A 24,171-nucleotide genomic window follows, 5' to 3' on the forward strand; every position below is an offset into this window, starting at 1 on the left:
GCAGAAGGGAACAGATGAAATTAATTTAATCTATTTAAATCAATAGCTCTAAACATTATAATTTCAACATGTAATCAGTGTAAAAAGTATTAATGAGATATGTTACTTTTTTTTTGCACTGTCTTTGAAATTTGGTCTATTATACCTGTGACACACCTCAATTCAGACTAGCCACGGTTCAGGTGCTCGGGTGGCACACGTGGTGAGTGGCTGCAGTATCGGGCATGCAGCCCTGGAGGTTTCTGTTCCTGGACTTAGTGACGGACTTGGCTTGGTCTCCTCTGAGGACTAGCAGCTCTGCTGTGACCCAGAGTCAGTAAGTTCTGAGAGCGGGACGTAACTTCCAGGAATATGTGTCCTAGACTCCCCAAGGCGGTCTGCGTATGTTTCAGAACCAAGAGGGACTGGCTTCCTGGGTGCTCTGTGCGTCACCTCCCTGTCTGTCTCTCACTGGCAGGTGCCTCGTCTGCAGACATGGAGCCCAGCTATGGAGGAGGTCTCTTTGACATGGTGAAGGGCGGAGCGGGAAGGCTCTTCAGTAACCTAAAGGACAACCTGAAGGACACCCTCAAAGACACATCTTCCAGAGTTATACAATCTGTCACCAGGTATGTGTGTTCTGCCCTCTTGAGTTAATGGACCTCCGTGTCCCCAAAGGATCTGGCTACCTGTCAACTGCTTGTCTGGCTCAAAGACTCTCAGTTTGGTGCTGTAATTGCATGGGATCTGATTGACTGAGCAGTGTCGTTGAAGCCATAAAGGTGAGTCCTTGAGAAGCTGCAAGCACACACTGGGAGGACTCAGCCCACTGGTACATTAGAATAGAGTGGTTGCCATCCCTGGCTTTTGAAACCAACATCCTGGGTTCTAATGCATTATCTGCCCTTGTTAACCACATGACCTAAGGCAAGTTAATTGACCTCTCTGAGCTTTACTTTTATACCCTGGTAGGATTTGTGTCTTTGGGTGATTTGAGAATTAAATGAGATAATAATGCACATGAAATTCAAATAAGTAATACTCAGGTAATCAAAACAAAATTTTGTCTTTGTATCTTAATAGCTCTTTAAAATTTATTTAGTGTGACAAGTTTTTTTACCCTTCTACTGTATGAAAATTCTTACAAGCGGGCCATATGAATTCTTTTTTATTCTTAGGTAGTAGAAAGTTCTATGGTCACTTTAAGTTACAATATGGAATTTTGAATGTGAAATTCAAATATCAAGTCCAGTATATTAATGAACATTTTAATCTTCACTCAAAGGTAAAATTTATCCCTCACTTCTAATCACTGGTAGGCAGAAAAAGGGGGTCCCTTGTTCTTTCTCCCGTTAACTGCTAGCTGCTCACACGATGGAAGGCATTTCCTTGTAGGCAAAGAGGCTGGAACAATCAGTGTGAATAAATAAGCCATGTTTTCTGTTCTGAGCCTGATTCTGTTCGTGATTCTGTTCCTCTGTAAAGAGGGTTGGGGTGCACTGGTTGGAGTGGCAGATTTATACTCCTGAGGGCGCAGACTGTCTTCTCTCAACAATGCTTCCATGTTAGAGAGAAGGCCTGAGGGATGTCAAAAGATGCCTACTGGACGGAAGTGGCCCAGGTTAATTGGCAAGCAATTGAGAGACAGAAATCTAGGCATCTTTGGGTCATCCTAATGAGTGCCCTTTCCTGTCTTGCTTCCAGCTACACGAAGGGAGACTTAGACTTCACTTACGTTACCTCCAGAATTATCGGTAAGTTTCTCACGGTTATCAACTGCTCATTACCTCAGCCTTCAGCTGCTGCCCATGGCGATGGCAGACCTGTGTGACCTGTTTTCTTTCTGTGTGACCCCCCCCCCCCAGTGATGTCCTTTCCTCTGGACAGTGTTGACATAGGATTCAGGAATCAGGTTGACGACATTCGAAGCTTTTTGGATTCCAGACATCCTGACCACTACACGGTGTACAATCTCTCGCCCAAGTCTTACCGAACTGCCAAGTTTCACAGCAGGGTAAGGAAATTTAGCCCGGGGACCTCACGTGGAAGACCTAACAGGGTACTTTGCCTCTTAAGAACTCGCCCCAGAGCTTTTGCTCTTAGGCGCGCGAAGCTGAAAAACTCTACGCTCTGGACACTTATCTACAAAATCTTTCCTAGGCTGTTATGAGATATTCTGAAGATTTCCCTTGGGTGAGGCTGTTTGCAGGATGGTTTATCTGTCAATGAAATGTATCTAATTTGGGATGTAAATCAGTTGTGGCTGGTTGCTCAGTTGTAGGGCCCGTTGCTGGGAGGCTCAGGGGGAGACTGACTGCCATGTGGGGCAGGTGCTTGCCTTACGCTGTAGCACTAATTATACCCTTCACCCTTCCTTGTTGACTCTTGGGCATCATGATGAGGCAGTGTAGCTAGAGCAGGACAGACACGCCAGCATTAATGGAAATAGCTCTCTGACATTCGGTAAAGGTACATCTTTCGTAAGTGGAGGATAGCACGTAAGCAGTCCACACTGTAGGCTTGGTGATGCTGTTTCTAATATTAATTAGAGTGAAAGCAGCGGCCAACACTTAGAGAGCATTTACACTGTGCTGAGCACTTTACATGCAATATCTCATTTAATTCTCGCCACAGTCCCCTGAGGTAGATGGAGAAACTGAGGCACAGAGAGGTAAGGTAACTTGCTTAAGACCGCACAACTAGTAAGTGGCCTAAGGCTCTTAACCATCACCCTAGGCTGACAGCATTACCTGGAAAAAGCTGGATGATCCTCTCAAGAAGCTTTTTGAACCAGGCAGAGAAATAGTCCTAGTTTCAGGCTGGTTAAGGAGCTGTGAGAGCTGGCTTAGCTTTGAATCTGATGTCGAGCCTGTTATTTCTGGCCACTGAATTCTTGATTTACTCACTAAAATAAGGCTTTTCCTCTCTTAAGAACATCTTCAAATATTTTGACTTAGCCTTTAGAGGAGATTGGTTTTGCAACTCCATCTAGATCTATTAATAAATAGAAAGAATTTTCTATGCATTGGACCCTTTAAAAGTGAAACTTGATTCCAAGTATGATGGTTGTCCATACTGTGTCTCTAGGATCTTAGCTTTGATGCCAGAAGACACTTTGCTCCAAATTCCCATTAATAATCTCTGGGCCTCAGTTTCCAGATCTGTAAAAAACACCAGAAGGTTAGTTTGTATGCTGTCTAAGACCACTTCGTGCCCTGATGTTCAATAAGATAGGGGAGAGTTTTATTAAGGACTCTTTTTCTCAGAGTGTTCCTGGAATAGGCAAGAGGGAACCCCGTGGTCCTCAGGCTGTAGGGGACATCAGACTCACCTGGGGGGCCTCTTAGACACCAGGCCCAGCATCTCTGATTCCTCAGGACAGGGTGCCGTGAGCCTCTACACTACTAACCCCTTCCTGGGGCTACTCCGGCTCTCGCTCTGGGGGCCGCTCTCTGAGAAGCACTGATGGAGCCATGCTGAAGTGGTTAGGTCTAGATTCTCACTCTGTAATGGAGAGTTTAAATGCAGCTTTTAAAAGTTTGCCATATCTAACTGCTCTTCCAACTCTTATTGCATCTATTACCTAATTCAGAGCAAGTGAATTAACATCACACAGAAATGTGGGTAGCTATTCTGACTTGGATGCAAATCTTTTGAACTGATTTTTTCATGTTTGGAGACTCAGTGAGCGCCATCGTTTTCATAACTGAAGGACTGTGGGGCATTCTGCACAATATTTCATAGAATTTTATTTGATCTTGCAAGATCTGTGATATTCTGGAAAATTTTCCCTCTGAAAGTAAATAAAGATATAATATCATTATAGAAGCATTCATATGTATAAAGATGTCTCTTTGTGTAGAATTTTCAAAGGCAAGCTCTATAAAGATATTTGAAGAAAGGCATCTATTTGTTTAACTACATATTTTGTGACCAGTCTTAACAAAGGAACTGGGAATTCCGTATCGAGCATCTGCCCTGGGCTGCTCTCACTTGCCTTGGAAGCACAGGGAGCATGTTTATTTCACTTGCTACCTAGAACAGTGCCTGGCAGGGCTAACAAATGTTTCTGAGAACAATGAATGTGCCAAGAATTGTTAAACACATAGATATAAAATCAATATTTCGTTCTTGTCCTCAAGGCACTTAAGACTAGTTGGCGAGAGAACCTAGGACATTCTGTAGACAAATGTAGACAGTATTTACAAAACCCACTGAGGGAGTTCAGTGGAGGGAGACAGCAGTGTGAGCTGGACCTTGAAGCGTGAGTAAGTCTTGTATAGGTGAAAGGAGTGGGGTTGTTTCTTCTCCATGCAAATTGTAGAATGTGTTTTCTCAGGCTCTTTGTGATCTGGCTTCTGCCCGCCTCGTCTTTCACTGTTCTCCGCTGCCTGAAACCCCATGTTCCAACCAGAGGAGACATACACTGTCTCTTTGCATGAGCGGCTCCCTCTGCCTAAAAGACCACTTGCGCCACACCCCCCTTCTTTGTTAGCCTAACTTCCCTACAGGGAGGATTTCCACATGCCACAGGCTTTTCCAGTTCTTTCCCCTAAACATAGGATGGCACTCTGTTTTCAGTCCTTCCCAGACCGTCCCAGAACTCCACCAAATGGAACTGGACCCTTTGACCTAGCTCCCTCAACCCTCAGTCGCATCTCAGGAAGACCGTCCCAAAGCGTTGGTGTTTTCATCTTAGCTCTGTTTTTGATATGACTACAGCTCTTTTCAAGCCCGGAGTCCTTTCTCTCCCCATCACTAACCCCGTGAATTGATTTGCATCTCATTGTTGCATTACTTAGAAGTTTTCTTGGTTCTCCTCTTCTAGTCCTTGAGGACTAGAAACCATTTCCTCCTCCTTCCAGATCAGTGCAGTGCCAGGTCTACTGTTAAATCTTATTTTAATAAAGGTAGATGGCAGAGTCTTCCATAAATACCAGTGTTGGAAAACACCAAACACAAGACTGATTTTATTTATGGACTCACTGGAGTCCAGCTCTGCCTGTGTTTCTATGCCTTGAAACCTGAACTCAGTCACTTTACATTTTTATTGTGTGTTGTGTTTGGGGATCCGGGTGGCAGTGGCAGAGACAGGCTGTTTCCAGCAAGATTTTACTTTGCGGAGGGGCGTGATCCTGTATTTTGATTAGCTTTTATGTGTAGAAGCTACATGGGTTGACAGGAATATGAGATAATCAAATAGCGGTTTTCTTAGTATTTGCATATTTAACAGAATGTTAAAATAGGACTCTGTTTAGTCTCAGTTTTAACAGGGGATTCAACTCAGAACAACACGTAGCAGATAGCCCTGTATTCCAAGTGAGGTGCTAGAATAGCTATTCAGGTAGTGAGCGTCAGTTTTTTGACTCTTAGCCAGTATCCACCTTGAGGAAATAAAAGTACCGATGTTGACGACAGAGTCCTGGAGACCAACAAGATGCTTCATCTAAACCAGATGTTCTCAGTCTGAGTTAAAAAGACCCAGGTCCACTGTGCATTTAGATCCATGGATGGCTTGAGAATTTAACCATCTGCTTCCACTCCTATCTTTTTTTATTGTAGTGAAATATTCATAACATAGACATATCATTTTAAGCATTTTTTGTGTTTTTTTAAGATTTTATTTTTCCTTTTTCTCCCCAAAGCCCCCCTGTACATAGTTGTGTGTTTTTAGTTGTGGGTCTTTCTAGTTGTGGCATGTGGGATGCCGCCTCAGCATGGCCTGACGAGCAGCGCCATGTCCATGCCCAGGATCTGAACCGGCAAAACCCTGGGCTGCCAAAGGGGAGCACGCAACCACTCGGCCACGGGGCCGGCCCCTGTTTTAAGCATTTGTAAGTGTATAGTTCAGTGGCATTAAATACACTCACAATATTGTGTAGCTGTCACCACTATCTATACCCAAACCTTTTTACCATCCCCTAGGTAAGCCCTGTACCCATCTACTCCACGAGCGTGTGGATGTGTGTGCTGGTTCGCTTTCTGCACAGAAGGTTTGTAGCTACGCCCTCAAATATCAGGACCACAGCTTTACACATTTCTTGGCCATGCTGTTGACAATAAATGGAAAACTAGATGAATGGCCACCAAGTCTAGCCTGGCCCTAAAGTTCTTACGTTCGAATTAATGCTATTCCAGTGCCTCTTTGAGCCTCCTTGCCTCTCTGGCCCATTTGGAAGGAAAGTATGCCGAAGGAGCCTTGTTGGTAAAATAAACATAACAGAAACAATAAACCCAGCTGCTGCTTTTAGAATCTTCCTTCATTTTGACTGTTTCTAAACCACATGATCTTGTAGGATTACTTCCCCTTGGGAACAACTTGATTTTTAGAAGATATATGATCAACTTGGGCTTCTTTTAAAGAGCTCATGATTGTTTGAAGGTCAACCCTTTTTTTCCCCTTTTCCTTCCAGAGCTCACCAAAGAGGTCAGCATAGCTCCGAGTTGTTTCTGCGTTGGTTCGCTGGTTGGTGAAGGGGGTTGGCCGTAGAGGAGTGACTTTACAGCTTCTACTTCCTCTCTCCTTTGCTACCATGCATCAGTGTAAGGACAGGAAGTTATGGGGTAGAAAAATATCCCTGGCCTGGTGCCAGAGGACCAGGGAGCCCCACCTTCTAGTTCAGCAGCTTTCAGTGAATTGAATGTCTCAGCCTTGGTAAAATACAGTCACGTGTCACATGCCAACGTTTTGGTCAACCATGGACCACATATACAATAGTGGTCCCATAAGATGAGTACCGTATAACCTAGTGTGTAGTAGGCTATCCCATCTAGGTTTGTGTAAGTGCACTCTATGATGCTCGCACAACCATGAAATCACCTAACAACGTATTTCCTAGAACATACCCCCGTTGTTAAGCAACGCATGAGTGTATAGCCATCACTTGAAGCCATAACCACCTCACAAATGTAAGATGGAATTGTGGTTAATAATCAATCATCGGACAGTGTGGTGTAGAAAGTACACAAATTATTATTTTTTATTGAGGTGAAATTGTATAAGATTTACAAATTTTGAGCTTTAAGACTTACCCTAGGTTCACATCTCAGCTCCTCCTCTCCCTGGGTAGGTAAGTCGCTTCACCTCAGCTGAGACTCAGTTTTCTCCTGTAAAAAATGGGGATAACAATCAGAATGCCTGTCTCACAAATACTTGGAAAGTTTTTCTGTAGGTTTGCTGTACGGAATAGATTTGATAGCAGTGTCTGACTTAGAGTAAGCATTCAGTAAGTGGTAGCTATGATTACCGTTAGTAATAATAAAACACCACAATAATGCTGTCAGATTCTGAAAACATGGGATATGGTTCTTCAGTCTGATTCTCTGTAGCACTTTTTGCTCTTATGCTCAGCAACTGGGATGCTTACGTCGTCTTTTCCCATGCTTGGGGGATGGAGAGGTGAAAATTGAATGGCAGCCAGCCCTGGTGCTGTTTTGGCCTCTGCTCCTGTTGGGTAGTATGGTGGCAGCCTGGTGATCCATATGGCATTCTCTGATGCTCCGCAGCTCCAGGGGTGTTCGGAGACGTTGGAGACGGCCTCATCAGGTGTCACGTGCCCAGGGAGTGTGCTGATTGCGTGAAACTGAGCCCCAGAGAGCTACAAAAATAGCTGGCAGTGACTGATCCTTTTTTAAAGTTTTTGGTTTTGTTTATGCCTTAATATTTTTTCCCTCTTAGAGCACATGCTTTTAAAAAATTCTAATTGTATGTTTGCTTAGTGGCGTATAATTATATATCAAGTAAATACGTAATAATGGAGTACTTTAAATTAATATTGTTTACTTGATTGATTTAATGATTCGGGAGCTATTAGCCTATTGTGCTAAGAACAATTTAGCCAACTTTTGGCTGAGACTTATTATAGATGTTGCCATGTTAGTGTTTGTATGGGTGACATACAGTTTCTATAAAGTTTAAAAATATTGGCTGGGAAAACAAACTTCCTACAGTTTTACATGGTTGCAATCTAAAAAAACAACGAATTGATTCGCCCATTTCTCCCTCATGATATTGTACATGTAGATAAATCTATGACAAGAAGAGATTGCCAGATGGGGTTCATTCCTTCCCTCTTTCACTCATTCATTTGCTCAGCCCATGCCTACTGAGCACCTGCCATTTGACTAGCACATGACACTGGGGTTGGCTTACGAAATGAATAATAGTCTTTCTTCTCATGGGGCTTAGTATCTAGACAGGGAGTCAGAAATAACAGTTAATTCGATATGGCTTGACAATTAGCTGGCACTTGCTGTGTTTGTCTTGTGCTGCTGAATTCTCACAGCCGTCTTCTAATGCCCGTTTTCACTGGACACACGAGAGAATTGAGGTGTGGAGGGGTTAGTAAGTTGCCTAAGGTCACTCAAGTAGTAAGTGATAAAGCCCAGGTGAAAATGCAACCTGTGGGCTTAGGCACGCTGCTCTATGGTAAAAGCTGTCATCGATGGCTACGACCAGGGCATGGGTACAAAGGTCACGGAGCTGACTGAGCATCTCTGCCCGTGGGTGTTAAAGACACTGTCAGAGACCAGAGTACACTTGAACTTGGGTTTTGAAAGATGAATAAGAATCTACCAAGGGCAGAAAAAGCATTGCAGACAGGAAGCAGCTTGTGCAAATGTACATTTTGCAATTCCTCTGATGGCAAAATTATCTTCCCCTTCTTCTTTTTTTTTTTTAACCAACATATTTCCATTGCTTGAGAACACATCAATGGCGAATCTAACTGAGGGTAAAGAATGGGCCAGAAATAGCCCTAAATTATGTTGGGTAAAAAGGGCCAGCTGGTATGGCATTTAAATGGACAGAGGCGCAATCGTGGGTCACCCTGGATTGTTGGGAGCTAGGTCAAGCATTTCAGCTACTTTGTTTAATAAACAACACCTGTCATTCCCAAAGATACAGGAAAATGAGTAACCCAAAGGTCCCCTGCCACTGTCCCACAGTCATCTTGTAGAAAAAAAGTTACAAATTAACCAAAAAGAATGGGCTTTCTTGGCAACCCCAGAGGGAGAAACTCCACACGTTTGATTTCGGATGTCAGCTCTGCGGATTATCGGCTGACCAGCAAAGGGCGAACCAATCAGATTGGTCCTGCCTCCCTTCTCCCCCTCCCCCACCCCCCCACCCCCCCCACCCCCCCTTGTGAAATCTTAGGAATCTGAGACCTCTGGGGTTTGGTGATGGTGGTAGTGTTGCAGAGCACTTTCTGATGACACCATCCATGTAAAACCTGTTTTCTTCTCCAGAATTCCCTACCTCAGTAAGAGGCACCTGCCATCCTTTTGTCCAGTCATTCAAGCCAGAAACCTGGGAGTCACCCCTGACTCCTCCCCGGTCTTTCTTTTTAGTACATCCCTCCACACTCAGACGCTGCCACCATGTGATCACCCACCGAGTCTTGTGTACAGGTGTTGCACCTCCTCGCTCTTTCTGGAATCCCTCCAGTCTTTTTGCGCCCCACTGGCGCTCATCTAGCCTGAGCCGCCGTCATCGTTACCGGGACTCCTCAGGAGCCTCCTCACTGGTCTCCCTGTCTTTAGCCTTGTGTCATCCACACCCATTCTCCATCCTGGATCTTGGAGGTCTTTGGAAGATGCAGATCTGTGAGTCACTCCCCTTAAATGCTTCTCCCAGTTCCTAACAAGGCCTTGTATGATCTGACCCTTCAGTCCACACTCTCGCCTTATAGGATTTCATTCATTTTTTTCAAACACAGCCAGGTCTATCTGACTTCGTGGCTTTGCATTGTCAGTTACCTGATGGAATGGTAATAATAATAATAGCTAACATCTATCGATCACTTGGTGGGTGTCGGATACTGAGATAAGCCCCCGAAATTCATTCTCTTGTAGCACCCACAAACCTGTGAGATAGGTAGGTGGGTATCTCTCAGTACATTTTATGAAGAAAGGCTTAAAGAGGTCATAAAGTTTGTCTAAGTCTAAGCTCCTTCTTATTGTTTATTAGCTGAATTCGTAAATATCTAATGGATTGAGGCTCATGCCTGGTATGCTGAGGCGAGTGAGCACCTCACCAGTGTACTGTTGTAGCCCAGGATTTACTCTCAGAAGACCTGACCAGCAGTGGGACTTTAGGCAAGACAGCCTCCGAGAGTCGGTTTTCTCATCTGGAGATGGGGATCGTATTAATTAATGCCTGTCTCACGTGATAGTTGTACAGATCAGGGCCAAGCAGAATTCCAGGAACATAGTCAATGCTCTGTAACCTGTTAGGTGAGCATATGTGTTAGAGGAAGGACAATGCTGAAAGCTGTCCCCTAGGGAATTGTGGGTCCCTTCATTAAAGAGAAGGAAATAAGAGCCCTGAACCAGCCTACCTTTGGCTACTCGAGAGCACTTTTCGTGTTTTCACTTTTCTCAGCTGAGATAAAATTAGGGGTAGTGCAGGATTTATAATCTAATCCTATAATTAAGCATCTAGTAGGCAGATCAGAACATTTTATACTAGAAATTAAATTCAATGTAACTTCACAGAATTTTTAAAAATTCAAGTATGTAATTTAAATCATCTAGTTTAATATTTAAGATGTACTTCAAAATGTATTTTCATACCTTTACTGAAAAAGAATTTTTTTGTGTGTGTGTGAGGAAGATTGGCCCTGAGCTAACATCTGTTGCCAATCCTCCTCTTTGTGCTTGAGGAAGATCGTCGCTGAGCTAACATCTGTGCCAATCTTCCTCTATTTTATGTGGGATGCTGCCACAGCATGGCTTGATGAACAGTGTGTAGGTCCGTGCCTGGGATCTGAACCCACAAACCCCGGGCCACCAAAGTGGAGTGTACACACTTAACCACTATACCACCAGACTGGCCCCTGAAGCAGAATTTTTTAATTAAAAAATTGGTGAATTGAACAACTCTTCTTTCTGTGTTTGGACCCTGTTCCCAACTCTTCCTGGCTGTATTAAAGGGATGTAGTTTCACTTCTGAGAGAATTCGTTTGCTCTGACGTCTGCTCATGGAGAGCAAGTTGCTGGGGGAGTTCATTTCCATTTGCTGTGTTCCTTTAGGTCTCAGAATGCAGTTGGCCCATTAGGCAGGCCCCCAGTCTGCACAACCTCTTCGCCGTGTGTCGGAATATGTATAACTGGCTACTACAGAATCCCAAAAACGTCTGTGTTGTCCACTGCTTGGTGAGTAACCTTTTGTTGTTGTTGTTGTCGTCATGTGTGTCGGTTCTGTTTGGTTTGGTCAAATATGGGTGGCCCTATACAGATTGGTGAACAGGTAACATTTAAGTTGCATGGGTATTTATTAAGCCCCTACTTAGGAATTAGGTGATGTGAGGGACGTAAAGATGAGGGAAGAACTTATTATTCTTGCCAAAAGCTGAGTACTCATGCAGGCAGATAGGTGCACAGCCCACACGATGCAGGGCCTCTGGAAGGTGCTGGCTGTTATAAAGAGCTAGAAACAAGAGCTGTGGGTGCACAGGCAAAGATGCCATTGAGTTTTGTGTGAATAAAATTTGCATAAACACATTGGAATATTTTTTTCTTACCTTTGTGTTTGAATAAAAATGAGATGAAAAGACACCTGTGTCCTTGTGAGTAGTCACGTAGATTGACTATTTTATAGTAGTTCCCAGTGGGGCTCATGATTTTTCTGACTACTGGCTTCCAAGAGGCCCTTTCCCCAAAGCTTCCTCCAGGGGCCTCTTACTTATCATTTAAAACTCGACTTTAGATAAAATATTTCTGGCTTTTTTTTTTTTTTTTTTTACTATTTTCACAATATGGACATTCCCACTGTATATCTAAATGTCTTCGGTGGCATTTAATACACTGCATCATCATTATCTGGTGACCTGCCTGCTTTCCCACTAGGCTGTGAGCATCTTGCTGGCAAGAACTGTGTCTTCTTTACCTTTGTACCCCAGGTATGCAAGATCTGAATCAGTGATTGAATACATGAACAAGCGAACATGCAGATGGAGTTTGAGCATAAATACTAGAACCGTCCATTGCTTCTATAAACTTCTGGGTTTTTTTTTTTTCTATAATCCTACTGATGATTTTGCCCTTCTTTCTTGAGAGCCAGTTGACTAAAAGAGGGTAGAAAGTTGAAGAGTATTTTTTCTACTTTCTGTTTCACATCCTCAAACTCCTGGCAATGAATGAAAAGCACTTGGTGTTTGTAGGAGGTCAGTGTGAGAGGCCAGGGGGTTTTCCTGTCAGAGACACAACAGATTGCACAACAGGACACATTTCTTCTAGGACCTAAGCAGCTTTGGGCATCTGGGTGATTTTTGTCTTCACTCAAGAACTTTCTAAAAGTTCAGAGAGCCTAGGTCTGACAACTTGGTAAGGGAAGATGGCTCGAGAGAGACCAGAGGCCCCCATTTCTAATGATACAATCATAAAGAACAAAAACCCAATGAGAAAGAGAAAAGAAGAGGCAGACAAAGGACTATGAGTCCATAGGCTGCTTCTCCAGACTCGGGGAAGGAGGTGCACAAGTTGGAAGTCTGCACCAAGTCTTGGGGAAATGGAACTGAAGTGGGGGTGGGAGCTTTTATTTTTATCCTATATATATAAAACCTACTGTTTTATTAGAAATCAGAAGCATATACTCCAAAAGATAAGCCTTATTCTTTAATTTAAAAAAAACCCTTATAAAACTTTTTAAAAGACCTGCATGGCAGTTAAAAGGAGGAGACACATTTCCGAGAGCCATGAAGCTGTTAAAAGCAGCAGGAAGGCTAAATCTAAAAAGAATCAAGATTGAGAAAAATGTCTTTTTAAAAAAAATCTGTCCTTGGAGTAAGGACAACAACAAATGCTTGAGGCACTTATGTAGTCTTAACTCCTTTCTTCTGTTTCCTTTATCAGGGGGAACAAATGTCAAGCTAGAAAGAGAGTAACAATGATAATTAAGACAAAGATGGAGGTAGTGAGATAGTCAAAGAGCCTTCCAGTGCTTAAAGTAATCCACTCTCCAGACGGAAATCATGTGACCGAATGCTGAACGCAGTGGGAAGAGCCATTATGCATTCCTTATGTAACATGAGGAAAACAGGGCCAAGTGCCAGGCAAGCAAGGAGAGGAGATTTTTTCTGAAAGACGGAGGAAGTTGATCCTGGAAAGTTCCAGGCTGGTGAGCCTGATGGCTATTTAAGGAGAAATTCTAATATAAATTTTTGCACAGATGATTTTAAACCGTTAGAAAAAAGGAGTCCACATTGGTTCATTATGAACACACATATCACACCAACTGAACTTTTGCAACTAGACTAATAGATTCGTAGAGATAGTTTATTGGATTCCTGCAAGATATTCCTCAGTTTCTTATAATCAAGTGGAAAAATTGGGGCTAGATTGTTAGACATTTAGTCAAATTGTGGCTGAATATCTGCTTCCAAAGGTAGATGATTACTGTATCAGCATCCTCCCAGGAGCGGGCTGCATTTGGTTGCCTTTTTTTTTGTTTTTTTAAAGATTGGCACCTGAGCCAACAACTGTTGCTGATCTTTTTTTTTTTTCTGCTTTTTCTCCCCCAAATCCTCCCAGTACATAGCTGTATATTTTAGTCGTGGGTCCTTCTAACTGTGGCGTGTGGGACGCCATCTCAACATGGCCTGACGAGTGATGCCATATCTGCACCCAAGATCTGAACTGGTGAAACCCTGGGCTGCCAAAGTGGAGCGCGTGAACTTAACCACTTGGCTACGGGGCCAGCCCCTGGTTGCCTTTTTAATGATCAACTTTAACAAAATGTGGAGATCAAGCTTATCGGTTTTCTCAGACTGGGAGGGTCACATAAGGAATATGGATTTTAAAAGGTTTTGCTGGTTGGTCATCTAACAGAAACTAACAATGTGAAATTAAACACAGGATAAAAGTAAAGTCCTGAATTCTGGTTCTAAAAGATTCAGTATATTTGTCTGTTAGCTTAATGCATCATCTGAAAAGGAACTCCAGTTTTAGTGGATAGAAAGATCAGTAAGAGCTCATGGAGCAAATTCCCCTGTATTTAAACTAGTTGGCCTGGGGTTGACACCGCCTCTCTGTGTAATAGAAATCGACGAGGTGCCCAACCAAAGTCTCAGGCAAGGTTTTATTGGGGCATATTTATGCTCCAGCACAAGGGGCAGCACAGGAGAAGTGGCTCCTTGGCTGGCTCCAGAAGGGCGTCGTCCTGAGTCTTTTACGGGGTGAAGGGAGTGGACTGCATCCTGATTCTCCTCCTCCATTATGCTTCCCTCTTCCTTGTGATGTTGTCCTCACCTGCCTGGTCGGCGTTGTGGTCCCTGCCCCTGCCCAGTAGATCCAGCAGGGCAGTGTTGCTCACTACTGCCACCCCAGGAAGGTCGTATAGTGGTCCTCTCGAGGCTTTGTGCACCTGCAGAAGTCGGGATCCACTGCTTGGGGGAAGTTTGGGGTTGGAAGGTTGCTTATCTTGATTTCAAAAATAGCTGGGCTGGGAGGTACCCAACCTGTGAGTGGCAGAGTCCCGTCCCTATTCTGTCTCAGGATTATATTAATAAAAGCATAGTGCCTAGACTAAGGATAATGGTATTTCCTCTCTAGTTTGGTCAGAACACATCTCCAATCTTGCATTTCACATCTGGGCAGCACATTTAAGGTTGAGTCTGTTCAGAGGAAGTACACCAAAGGATATCTCTTAGAATGGAATATCAGGGCCAGTCCCATGTGGCCTGGTGGTTAAGTTCAGCATGCTCCACTTTGGCCACCCAGGTTTGTTTCCTGGGGTGCAGACCTACACATCTCTGTTAGTGGCCATGCTGTGCTGGCAGCCCACATACTAAAAAATAGAGAAGATTGGTACTGATGTTAGCTCAGGGCAAATCTTCCTTAGTAGGAAGAAAAAAGGAATATCAGATGAGGAAGAATCGAAGGGATTTCTTTAGGCAGGGTTCTCCAGAGAAACAGAACCAATGGGATATATAGAGATATATAGAATATACAGAGAGAGATATACATATATAAGAGGAGATTTATTATACGGATTGGCTTATGCCATTATGGAGGCTGATAAGTTGCACAATCTGCCCTCTGCAAGCTGGAGACCCAGGAAAGCTGGTGGTGTAATTTAGTGTGTGTCTGCAGGCCTGAGAATCAAGGGGGCCACTGGTGGAAGTCCAGCAGTCCAAAGGCGGGAAAACCAGGAGCTCTGATTTCCAAGAGCAGGAGAAGATGGAGGTCCCAGCTCAAGAAGAGAGAGAGACTTCGCCCTTCCTTCACCCTTTTGTTCTACTTGGACCCTCAACAGATTGGCTGATGCCCACCCACTTTGATGAGCGCGGCTCTCTGTACTCCGTCTACTGATTCAGATGCTGATCTCTTCCTGAAACGCCCTCACAGGCACACCCACAGATAATGTTTTACCAGCTATGGGGCATCCCTTAGCCCAGTCAAGTTGACACATAAAATTAACATCGTAGACCGGGTGTGTTTGGAGAATGGAAGAGCTGATGGAAAGGGAGGGTATTTCAGATAAAGACTGTCCCTGGGAGAAAGGAGTCAGTTGACTCTGTCCTGGCAGAAGGAGGAATGAGGACCCTTGAGCAGAATAGACTGCAAGTGCACATATTCAGTGCATGGAAGAGCTCTGTGACCAGGACTGGACAACTTCAAGTAGCAGGAAGCTCCCTGTCACCTGAAGTGTTCTAGAAGCGGCTGGCTCACCCCATCTGCCAGGAATGTTGTCGCGTGTATTCCTCCATTGAATGTGGTTCAATCAGGTGGAACTGCTTCAGTTTGTATGAATCAGGAACATACTTTGGGTAAAATATATACATAGCATTTTCCAAAAAGCAGTATTTGCCTCACCTGTGAACTCTACCTCCAGTCCTAAACCAAGAGACCTCACTGTTAGTTCTGATCCTACAAGTCCAAAGTTACTTTGACGATTTGATCATTTTTCAGTAAATGCATACAAATCAAATGTATATTGCTGGGTTACTTAGGTTAGTGGAGAGTCAATTTTATCCTGAGGATGGTCTTTCCTTGCTGCTTTGTGATTTAAATAGCTGGGACAGATTTTGGTTGTCAAGTGAACAATTTTGAATCGACAGGCACCCCCAGCTAGGAAGATTTCTCTCCTCTCCCTCGCCCCTCTTTTAATTGCAAGTACAGCCATTCTCAGTGGTGAGTGGTTCTTTGGTCTGTGTTTGCAACAAGTTCATATGTTTTCTTTGGCAGGATGGACGGGCAGCATCGTCAATTCTGGTTGGTGCTATGTTCATTTTCTGTAATCTCTACTCTACTCCTGGCCCAGCTGTTCGATTGCTGTATGCAAAGCGCCCAGGAATTGGACTTTCGCCATCCCACAGGAGGTAAAGTAAGCTAGATGCACAGTAGGTGCAGACATGGGCTAATTGGTATCGTGTACTTAAAAAAAAAAGAAAATGCCTTTTAGATAATTGGCTTATTATCTTCTCTGTAGTCACAATTTCTTCCTTCCTCTTATTTAAGTTGCATCTCTTTACTTTTGGATTAAAAGTGCTTCTGAAGATAAATTCTGAAAATTTTCTAGACTAGCCCTTAGCTGATAAATTTAATTTGTTCGCTCAAATAGGAATAGATGTTCAAATATTGAGCTGGTATAAAGCTTTTTCATTTAATAAATACCCCTTTATCAGTTCTTTGGAGGAGGTCACTAGTTAAAAGCTCTCCTAAATTACTGGCTGTATTCTCTTTTGCTAGCTAATGTTTAAGAAATTAACACAGTAAATTTGTATTGTAAGTGAATAATTTACAAGAACAAACTTCCCAGCAAAGATTGACTGCTCGTTTCTTCTTGTGTGGTGGGCACCAACAGAATGTCAATGTTGTGTTTTAGATACCTGGGCTATATGTGTGACCTATTAGCGGACAAACCCTACCGCCCTCACTTCAAGCCTCTCACCATTAAGTCGATCACTGTCAGTCCAGTTCCTTTTTTTAACAAACAGAGAAATGGGTGTCGCCCTTACTGTGATGTGCTGATTGGAGAAACCAAAATATATACAACCTGTGCAGATTTTGAACGAATGAAGTAAGTCATGATACGTTTCTTCACTTCTTGTGAACTGCTCAAACCTTGTGAAAATTGGATCATATTCAAGCTGTGAAGACTACATCATTGTGAAATGGCTGACATAAAAAAAAATGTTCAACATAGGCGGTAGTCACAGAAAAATTCAATCAAGGGATGCCAATGACCCCTTTCAAACGGTGATACAAGTTAAGGGACCAACATGAGCTATGATGAAGCTTAAGACAGTGTGTGGGACAGAGGACCTGAACATTCAAGAAGGAGAATTGATGAGATCTGGGGAGGATAATGGAAGAATCAGGAAAGAATGAGATTTCTAGATGAGCAACTAGGTAGATGCTGATGTAATTAAAGAAGTTATAGAATCTATCATAAAGAGCAGGTGCCAGTGGGAGGTGATGGGGGTGTGGAGAGAAGGGAGTGGATGGTGACATCAAATGCAATTAGTTTGGAATAGATTGAATTTGAGGCTTGGTATCCAAGGCCCTCAGAGAGCATTGCATTGCTGTTTCTATAGTGATCTTGGTTGGAATTTTTGTACCCTATATCTCTGCTTTTACTATTAATTGAAAGTTAGGGGGTGGCAAATACATAAGGGATAGATTTGAGGAAATCAAGATCTGCACAGTAGGGATGGGCAGTTGGTTTATCTGATAATGTGGATGGGATGGAGAGAGAGTGGTTTAGGATTGACAAGGCCAATGCCATTGGATGGCAGAACCAGTTTGCACCTAGTTGGTACTGCCTGTGCTCCTGACTTTGCTTAAGCCAGGAAATGGTTCCTGCGTCCAGGCCTGGGCAAACAGATCCATTGGCCAGAGCCACAGAGGACTGTACCTTTGTTATTGTACCAAATTGGACTCTCTCTCAATGTGTGTTATTGTCTCTGTTTAAAGAGAATACCGTGTCCAAGATGGAAAAATCTTCATTCCCTTGAGCATCACTGTGCAAGGAGATGTGGTCGTTTCCATGTATCACTTGAGATCAACCATCGGGAGCCGGCTACAGGCTAAGGTATGGTTTCAGGAAGAATCACGGCATACACTCCTCTGACCCTTGAATAGGAGTATTTTAGAATCTTTTCTCTACATCACTTTGGGCTTGAGGGACGTGTGGTTTTAGAATTAGAAAGAGCCTGTAAAGATTACTTATGCCCACCTCCCTCAGTTTACAGGGGAGGAAACAGACTCAGAAAGCTTGTGACTTGCCTAGATGATTTTGCCAGAAGATGGCAGCCCTAGGACTTCTAGCAAACCTTGCTCTTTAGAAGCTTGTGCCTTTTTTATAGTGTCCCATTGGGATCAGCGTGGGGGGATATTTCTACTAAGGATGTGGGGTTAAGTAATTTTTTTTTTCAATTTTTTTATTATGATGAAATTCACCCTTTTACAGCATACAATGCATTGTTTTTAGTATTTTCAAAAGGCTGTGCAGCACCACTATCTAATTCCAGAGTACTTTCCTCACCCCCAAAAGAAGCCTTCTATCTGTTAGCAGCCCCTGCCCAGTCTCCCTCCTCCAGCTCCTACACAACCACTAATCTACCTTCTGTCTCTGTGGATTTGCTTATTTTGGACAATTCATATAAATGGAATCATACAATGGTGGAATCACACGTGTGGTCTTTTGTGACTGGCTTCTTTCACTTAGCATAATGCTTTGAGGTTCATCCATGTTGTAGCATGTGTCAGCACTTTATATGGCCAAGTAATATTCCATTGTGTGGCTATGCCACCTCTTATTAATCTCTTCGTAAGTTGATGGACATTTGGGTTATTACCACTTTTGGGATATTACTAATGATGCTGTAAATAATCGTATTTTAATTTGTCAAATATTTGCTAAGTGCATGCTCTGTGCCAGTCATTGCCTAGGGGTTTAGGATTGACAAGAATAAAACTGGGTCCCTGCCTTTAAGGAGCTCAGCCTGGCAGAGGAAATTCCCACGTGTACAACTCTCCACTGCCGTAGTAGAGGTCGGATGAGATGCTATGATGGGAGGGGTCTGTTTTATCCAGTGGGGCCCAGAAGGCTACAGAGAGGATACGGCCTTTCAAGGTGGGCCTGAGGGTGGGTTCTTCAGGTTGGGTCAGGAGCGTCCTGGATAGAAGGAATGGAATGAGCCAAAGTATGGCAGTGTGCAAGAACGTCAGACATCAGCAGATGAGGAAACGGCTTGCCACTGCGGACTTCATGGAGAGGAGAGGCTAGAAATGAATTGGGGCCAGTTCCAAGTGGGGAGGTCGGTTCATATTCATGGTAAACAAAGATTCCGACGTAGAAGCTGTTGAAGGTATATGGCTCCCTAGAACATAGTCTTTTGATCCGGTTCCCTTTTCACTGATTGATGTAGTGTGCTTCTCTTATGTATTTTTAGGTGACCAACACTCAGATATTCCAGCTTCAGTTTCACACTGGATTCATACCACTGGACACAACAGTTTTAAAGTTCACCAAGTGAGTGCTGCTTGGGCGGGAACCCTTTTCGGTCCCAGCAGCTGTGAAATCCTGGGGTCAGTGCCCGAGGCTCCTTCTGCTGTGCTGCAGCATCCCCAGGCCTGCCCTGCGGGACTTTGAGCGTACCTAGCAACACACGGAGGCTGGTCGCCCTTTACAACTTTCAGTTGTGAACAAATGAGCATAAATGGATCAGACTTCAAACAGAAAGGGCTAAAATTCCATATGAGGGACGAGGAGGGAACAAAGAGGGCACAGAGGATCAATACCGTGATCCTTTGCATCTGTGTGTCCCTTTGTGTTTTTCAATGAGGGAGGCAGTGTGATATGAGCAGTGACCCAGAGAATGGATGCCAGGACAGAGCAGTGAAGCAGGGTCCTGGGGACCCCTCTGCACCAGACAGTTGCTATATTCTAGTGTGAACTCGTGGTGAGTGGGCTGAAGCTGGGTGATAGGTGGAGTTACTGAGGCCAGACGTTCGAAAGCTTGGGGTGGCAGCTGTGGGCCTGTTTCACTATTTCAGCACTGACTTGGCCATGCCGGTGCACACTGGCTGGATGTGTCAGCCCTGCTTTCTAGAATGCTTTCATGTGCAGTAGAATCCAAATTCTTGAGTAGGCATTATCCTCCTATTCTCTCTAGAGGAGCAAGCAGAGGCTCAGAGAAGTAGAGTAAGTTATCTCTTGAATGGTTGCCTTTTCCCTAGAAATGAGTCTCAGAGTTAACCTAAGAGTTAGCCCACGGTGGTTTCTGTGCTGAACATCACACTGGTTCCACTGTTTTCACTGACCTTATTCTTCTAAATCCCTACGTAGGCCTGAGTTGGATGCATGTGATGTACCGGAAAAATATCCTCAGCTCTTCCAGGTGACTCTGGATGTGGAACTGCAGCCCCACGACAAGGTGATAGACTTAACTCCACCGTGGGAACATTACTGCACAAAAGATGTCAATCCCAGCATCCTCTTCTCTTCTCACAAGGAGCAGCAAGACACTCTGGTCTTAGGAGGTAGGAGTCCTCCTGGTGGTTTGTGTTCAGGACGAAGCCTCTGTGTTGTTCATCACTGGGCTTAGTTCCTGTGGTTCCTTGACGTTGCCTGGCCTTTTGTCTTCCAGGACAGGCTCCAATCGATATCCCGCCAGACAACCCCAGGCATTTTGGGCAAGGTGGCTTCTTTTCCTCTCTCTGCTGGCAAGGTACTTCCAAGCATTTCTTCCAGTTACGTGGGTCTTCTGTGAAGATGCTCAGTCCTGGAAGCAGCCTAGAGTAGAGCAGCACTTAGAAGTCGTCCAGAGGCCTCCTTAGCTCACACTCTCACTGCTCACTCCTTTTTCAATTCAGGCAGCTTCCCTACTTTCAACTCCATCAATGCTCTGGACTGGTGCAAAACGCCATTTTAAGCTGAATTCCACCTTTTCTCTTTACACTGTGCTTTGGGTCACATCTTTTTTGGATTTAGGAATAAACATGATACTTTCTAGGATCTCCCTTTACACTGCTGACACACAAATTGATAAGGGACTCTATCTTCTGCCTTTAAATATTCCAAAAATATACAATCTGGCATTTCCCTGGGGGGGCTCTGACCACTAGCCGGGCAGAGCTGAGCTTCCCCTGGTGCAGGAAAGGCAGACACTTTGCCTGTGTGTCTCTGCTACTTGCTTTATCATTCGTGGCAGAAATCATGCTCAGTCATTGTCCTTTTCTGCCAAACCTGGAGATGTTTTCAGAATCTTTCCCAATATAACACTTCCGACTGCTCCCATCGGTAGGCTGCCATTGGCACCTTATCGGTGCCCATTTGCCGTCCTTGTTGAGTTTGCCGAGGTTAACCACAGGTTCCACAGTTCAGGCTGACCGCGGGGTGGAATAGTAAGGACTTTCCCTGGAAAGGGGTGGGAAACTGGCTTTGGCGATGGTCTATTTAAAATTCTCTCGAGACTTTCCTCTGCTGTGGCAGCATAAGACAGGATTCCCATTGCTTACACAGAGTTTTCAGTATTTGGTTACAAACTTGTTCATAATTCGTTTGAATTGGAAGGCTTACTTTCAGAATTTTCTACTGAGAAATTGGGCCAATTAAGATAAAAAAATTGGAAAGCCCAGGAAATCTGGGTAGCAGAGAGATTTCTCAGGCTCTTCTTGGTTGCCCCTTACTTCATCTTCCTCACATGAGGGCTTTTTATAAACTTCACTGTCACCTCTCCATGCTGCTTTAGCAAGTAACTTAGAAATCTTTCCTGTTAGGCTAGGAAATAGGTTTTAGCACAAATGCACCATCTCTTCTCTGACCCTCACAGAGCCAATGTGTTTAGGGATGCAGAATTAGGATTTTAGGCAGGCAACGTGGTGCATAAACTGCACATTACTCGGCCTTCCCAGTGGCATCTCAGACAACAACTCGTAGTCAAATGTCAATGTGTTTCTGCAGTGAAACATGTAAATAATCGCCCTGAATGAGATAAATGAAGACTAGAAATACTTTCACGTCAGTTCCCGTCAGATTCTTCCACCAACTGAGTTTGTGCCAAACTTAGGGAAATCTTTCCCTTTTCATAGCTTTTTGCCTTTCAGAACTGGGGATGAGGGATGTGGATCTGTGCTCGAGTTGGAAGGTGGATCTATCTGACATTAAATAACAAAGTTCTGTAGGAGGATCTGTCTCCAGGAGGGCCTGGAAGGTCACTGCCAGCCTTTCCGTTCCTTCCCCAGGAGACGCCTTTCCTGTGCCCATCTTACACTGAAATAGCTCCTTTAGGTTGGTGCAAGGACCATCCATGGCGGAGCCCCTCCCTCTGTTCACTTCTGCTCCAGACTGTGGGAGAAAGGCCTTGCTTTTAGCTGTGGGCCACATGGAGAAGGAAAATGCAGTAAGAGAATCAGCAAAGGACTCGGAGATTTTTTTTTTCCAAAGCTCCTAGCATGGTGCTTGGAAGATGACGACAATAATAATAATAAGAGCCACTGAAGTACTACTTACTATAGATCTGAGCGCTTTCTGTAGACCACCTCGTGTAATTCTCACAGCAGGCATGTACGTTAGGTACTATTTTTGCCCTCATTTTTCTGAGGAGGAAACCAAGACCAGAGATGTGTAGTAACTTTCTCAGTGTCACAAAGCCGGTAAGCAGTGGAGCAGGGATTCAAACCCAGGCTGTCTGACTCGCAAGTTCTCACTCATCACCTCTGTGCGGTACTCCCTCTCCAAGGCTCAACGAATGGGAATTGAATGCAATGGGCAATACATCAAATTTCCCATGGGTAAGGGTCTGAAAGCATTATTTGCTCAGGGGCTCTTTCTCTCTTTCTGGGGTTACGTATATATATTCTAACAAAAACCCATAATGCCGTGGCCAGTAACTAACTGTTTATTGGCATACCGGCCTTCCCTAGATCAGAAATCGGAGAAATCATTCTGCGAGGAGGACCACGCCGCCCTGGTGAATCAGGAGAGCGAGCAGTCAGACGATGAACTTCTGACCCTTTCCAGTCCACACGGCAATGCCAATGGCGACAAACATCATGGAGCCAAGAAACCCAGCAAAAAGCAGCAGGAGCTGGCTGCCCCTCCACCCGCTGAGGACGTGGACCTTCTGGGCCTAGAAGGGGCTGCAGTGAGTAAGAACTTCTCGCCGCCGGCGGCTCCTCCCTCCAATTCTGAACTGCTGAGCGACCTGTTTGGGGGTGGAGGTGCGGCCGGCCCTGCGCAGGCTGGACAGTCGGGGGTGGAAGACGTGTTTCACCCAAGTGGACCTGCGTCCACTCAGTCAACGCCACGCCGGTCTGCTGCCTCCGCCTCCGCGTCTCCAACGCTAAGAGTAGGAGAAGGTAATTTCTTCCCTGTTGCACGGTACCTCTCAGTTTTGAATGATGACCATCCAGCCAAGGAAGTAGCATCAAACTTTCCCATTAAGCTAGACTTTTCTTGTCTCCCTAAAAGTCCCCTGGAGAGGTCTCTATCTCCATTTAAGTGGGGTAACATGAGACGAAATAGAAATACTGTCTGTTTTGGTGGGACCAGTCTAAGAGTGAATATTTGAGCTCCTCACTCTTATTTTAGCTCTTGTTTCAGGGCTTCAATCCCTGAGCTGCTTTAGTTACGTCTGCTTGGAGATGTATTATTAATAATAACAGCTGATATTTGTGGGGTACTTAACCATTTGCCAAACTTGGAGTTTAACACTAAACATGGATTCAGTTCTTATAAAAACCGGGTCAAAAGGTGCTATTATTATCCCTGTTTTGGAGTTGAGGAAATAGAGCTTTAGAGTCAAATTAGTAGCATATGTTTATACAGCTAGTAATCGATGGGGCCAGGGTCCAAAACAAGGCCATTTGACTCCAGAGCCTTCCCTCAGTTTTCCTGTGATGGCTTCCTGGAATTGTAGTTTTCTGAATAACTTTGGCTGTGCAGAGAAGTACTTGGTTCCTTCAAGATAGATTTAAGGGACTTACGCCAACAGCACAGCTGCTGAAACAGAGCGCTGGGTGCCGGGGAAGGAGTTTGAGCCCCATGTGGCTCAGTCAGCGTCACTCTGCTCATTGCTACAGACTCAACTGGTATCCACAATTTTTTGACATTTGCAAGCCAGTGTAGCTGGGTAGGCAGAGGTCTATTGTAGCTTCTGAAGAACCAGCTGCCCCTTGTTACCGTCCCTGTTAACCAAGATGGCGTCACGTTAGGAAGAGTAAAGAGACATGTCTCAACTC

At 44.3% G+C, this 24,171-nt stretch overlaps 1 protein-coding gene across 9 annotated transcripts in view; it reads left to right on the forward strand.

Moving 5' to 3' along the window:
* DNAJC6 (DnaJ heat shock protein family (Hsp40) member C6) overlaps positions 1–24,171 on the forward strand; it is a 133,889-nt gene that overhangs the window by 89,224 nt on the left and 20,494 nt on the right. For 8 of the 9 annotated variants that reach the window (XM_014852992.3, XM_044748887.2, XM_044748890.2 and 5 more), the window contains 11 exons: positions 458–608; positions 1,684–1,733; positions 1,845–1,993; positions 11,014–11,136; positions 16,168–16,301; positions 16,808–17,002; positions 17,899–18,016; positions 19,380–19,459; positions 20,276–20,469; positions 20,577–20,657; positions 22,855–23,289. In XM_014852992.3, the coding sequence (XP_014708478.1) occupies positions 458–608; positions 1,684–1,733; positions 1,845–1,993; positions 11,014–11,136; positions 16,168–16,301; positions 16,808–17,002; positions 17,899–18,016; positions 19,380–19,459; positions 20,276–20,469; positions 20,577–20,657; positions 22,855–23,289 (1,710 nt within the window). The remainder of the gene's footprint in view (positions 1–457; positions 609–1,683; positions 1,734–1,844; positions 1,994–11,013; positions 11,137–16,167; positions 16,302–16,807; positions 17,003–17,898; positions 18,017–19,379; positions 19,460–20,275; positions 20,470–20,576; positions 20,658–22,854; positions 23,290–24,171) is intronic. The other variant, XM_070486499.1, reaches the window with a different exon arrangement.

Source organism: Equus asinus, chromosome 16 (assembly GCF_041296235.1).
Source record: "Equus asinus isolate D_3611 breed Donkey chromosome 16, EquAss-T2T_v2, whole genome shotgun sequence".
In the NCBI taxonomy this organism is placed as follows: Eukaryota; Metazoa; Chordata; class Mammalia; order Perissodactyla; family Equidae; genus Equus; species Equus asinus.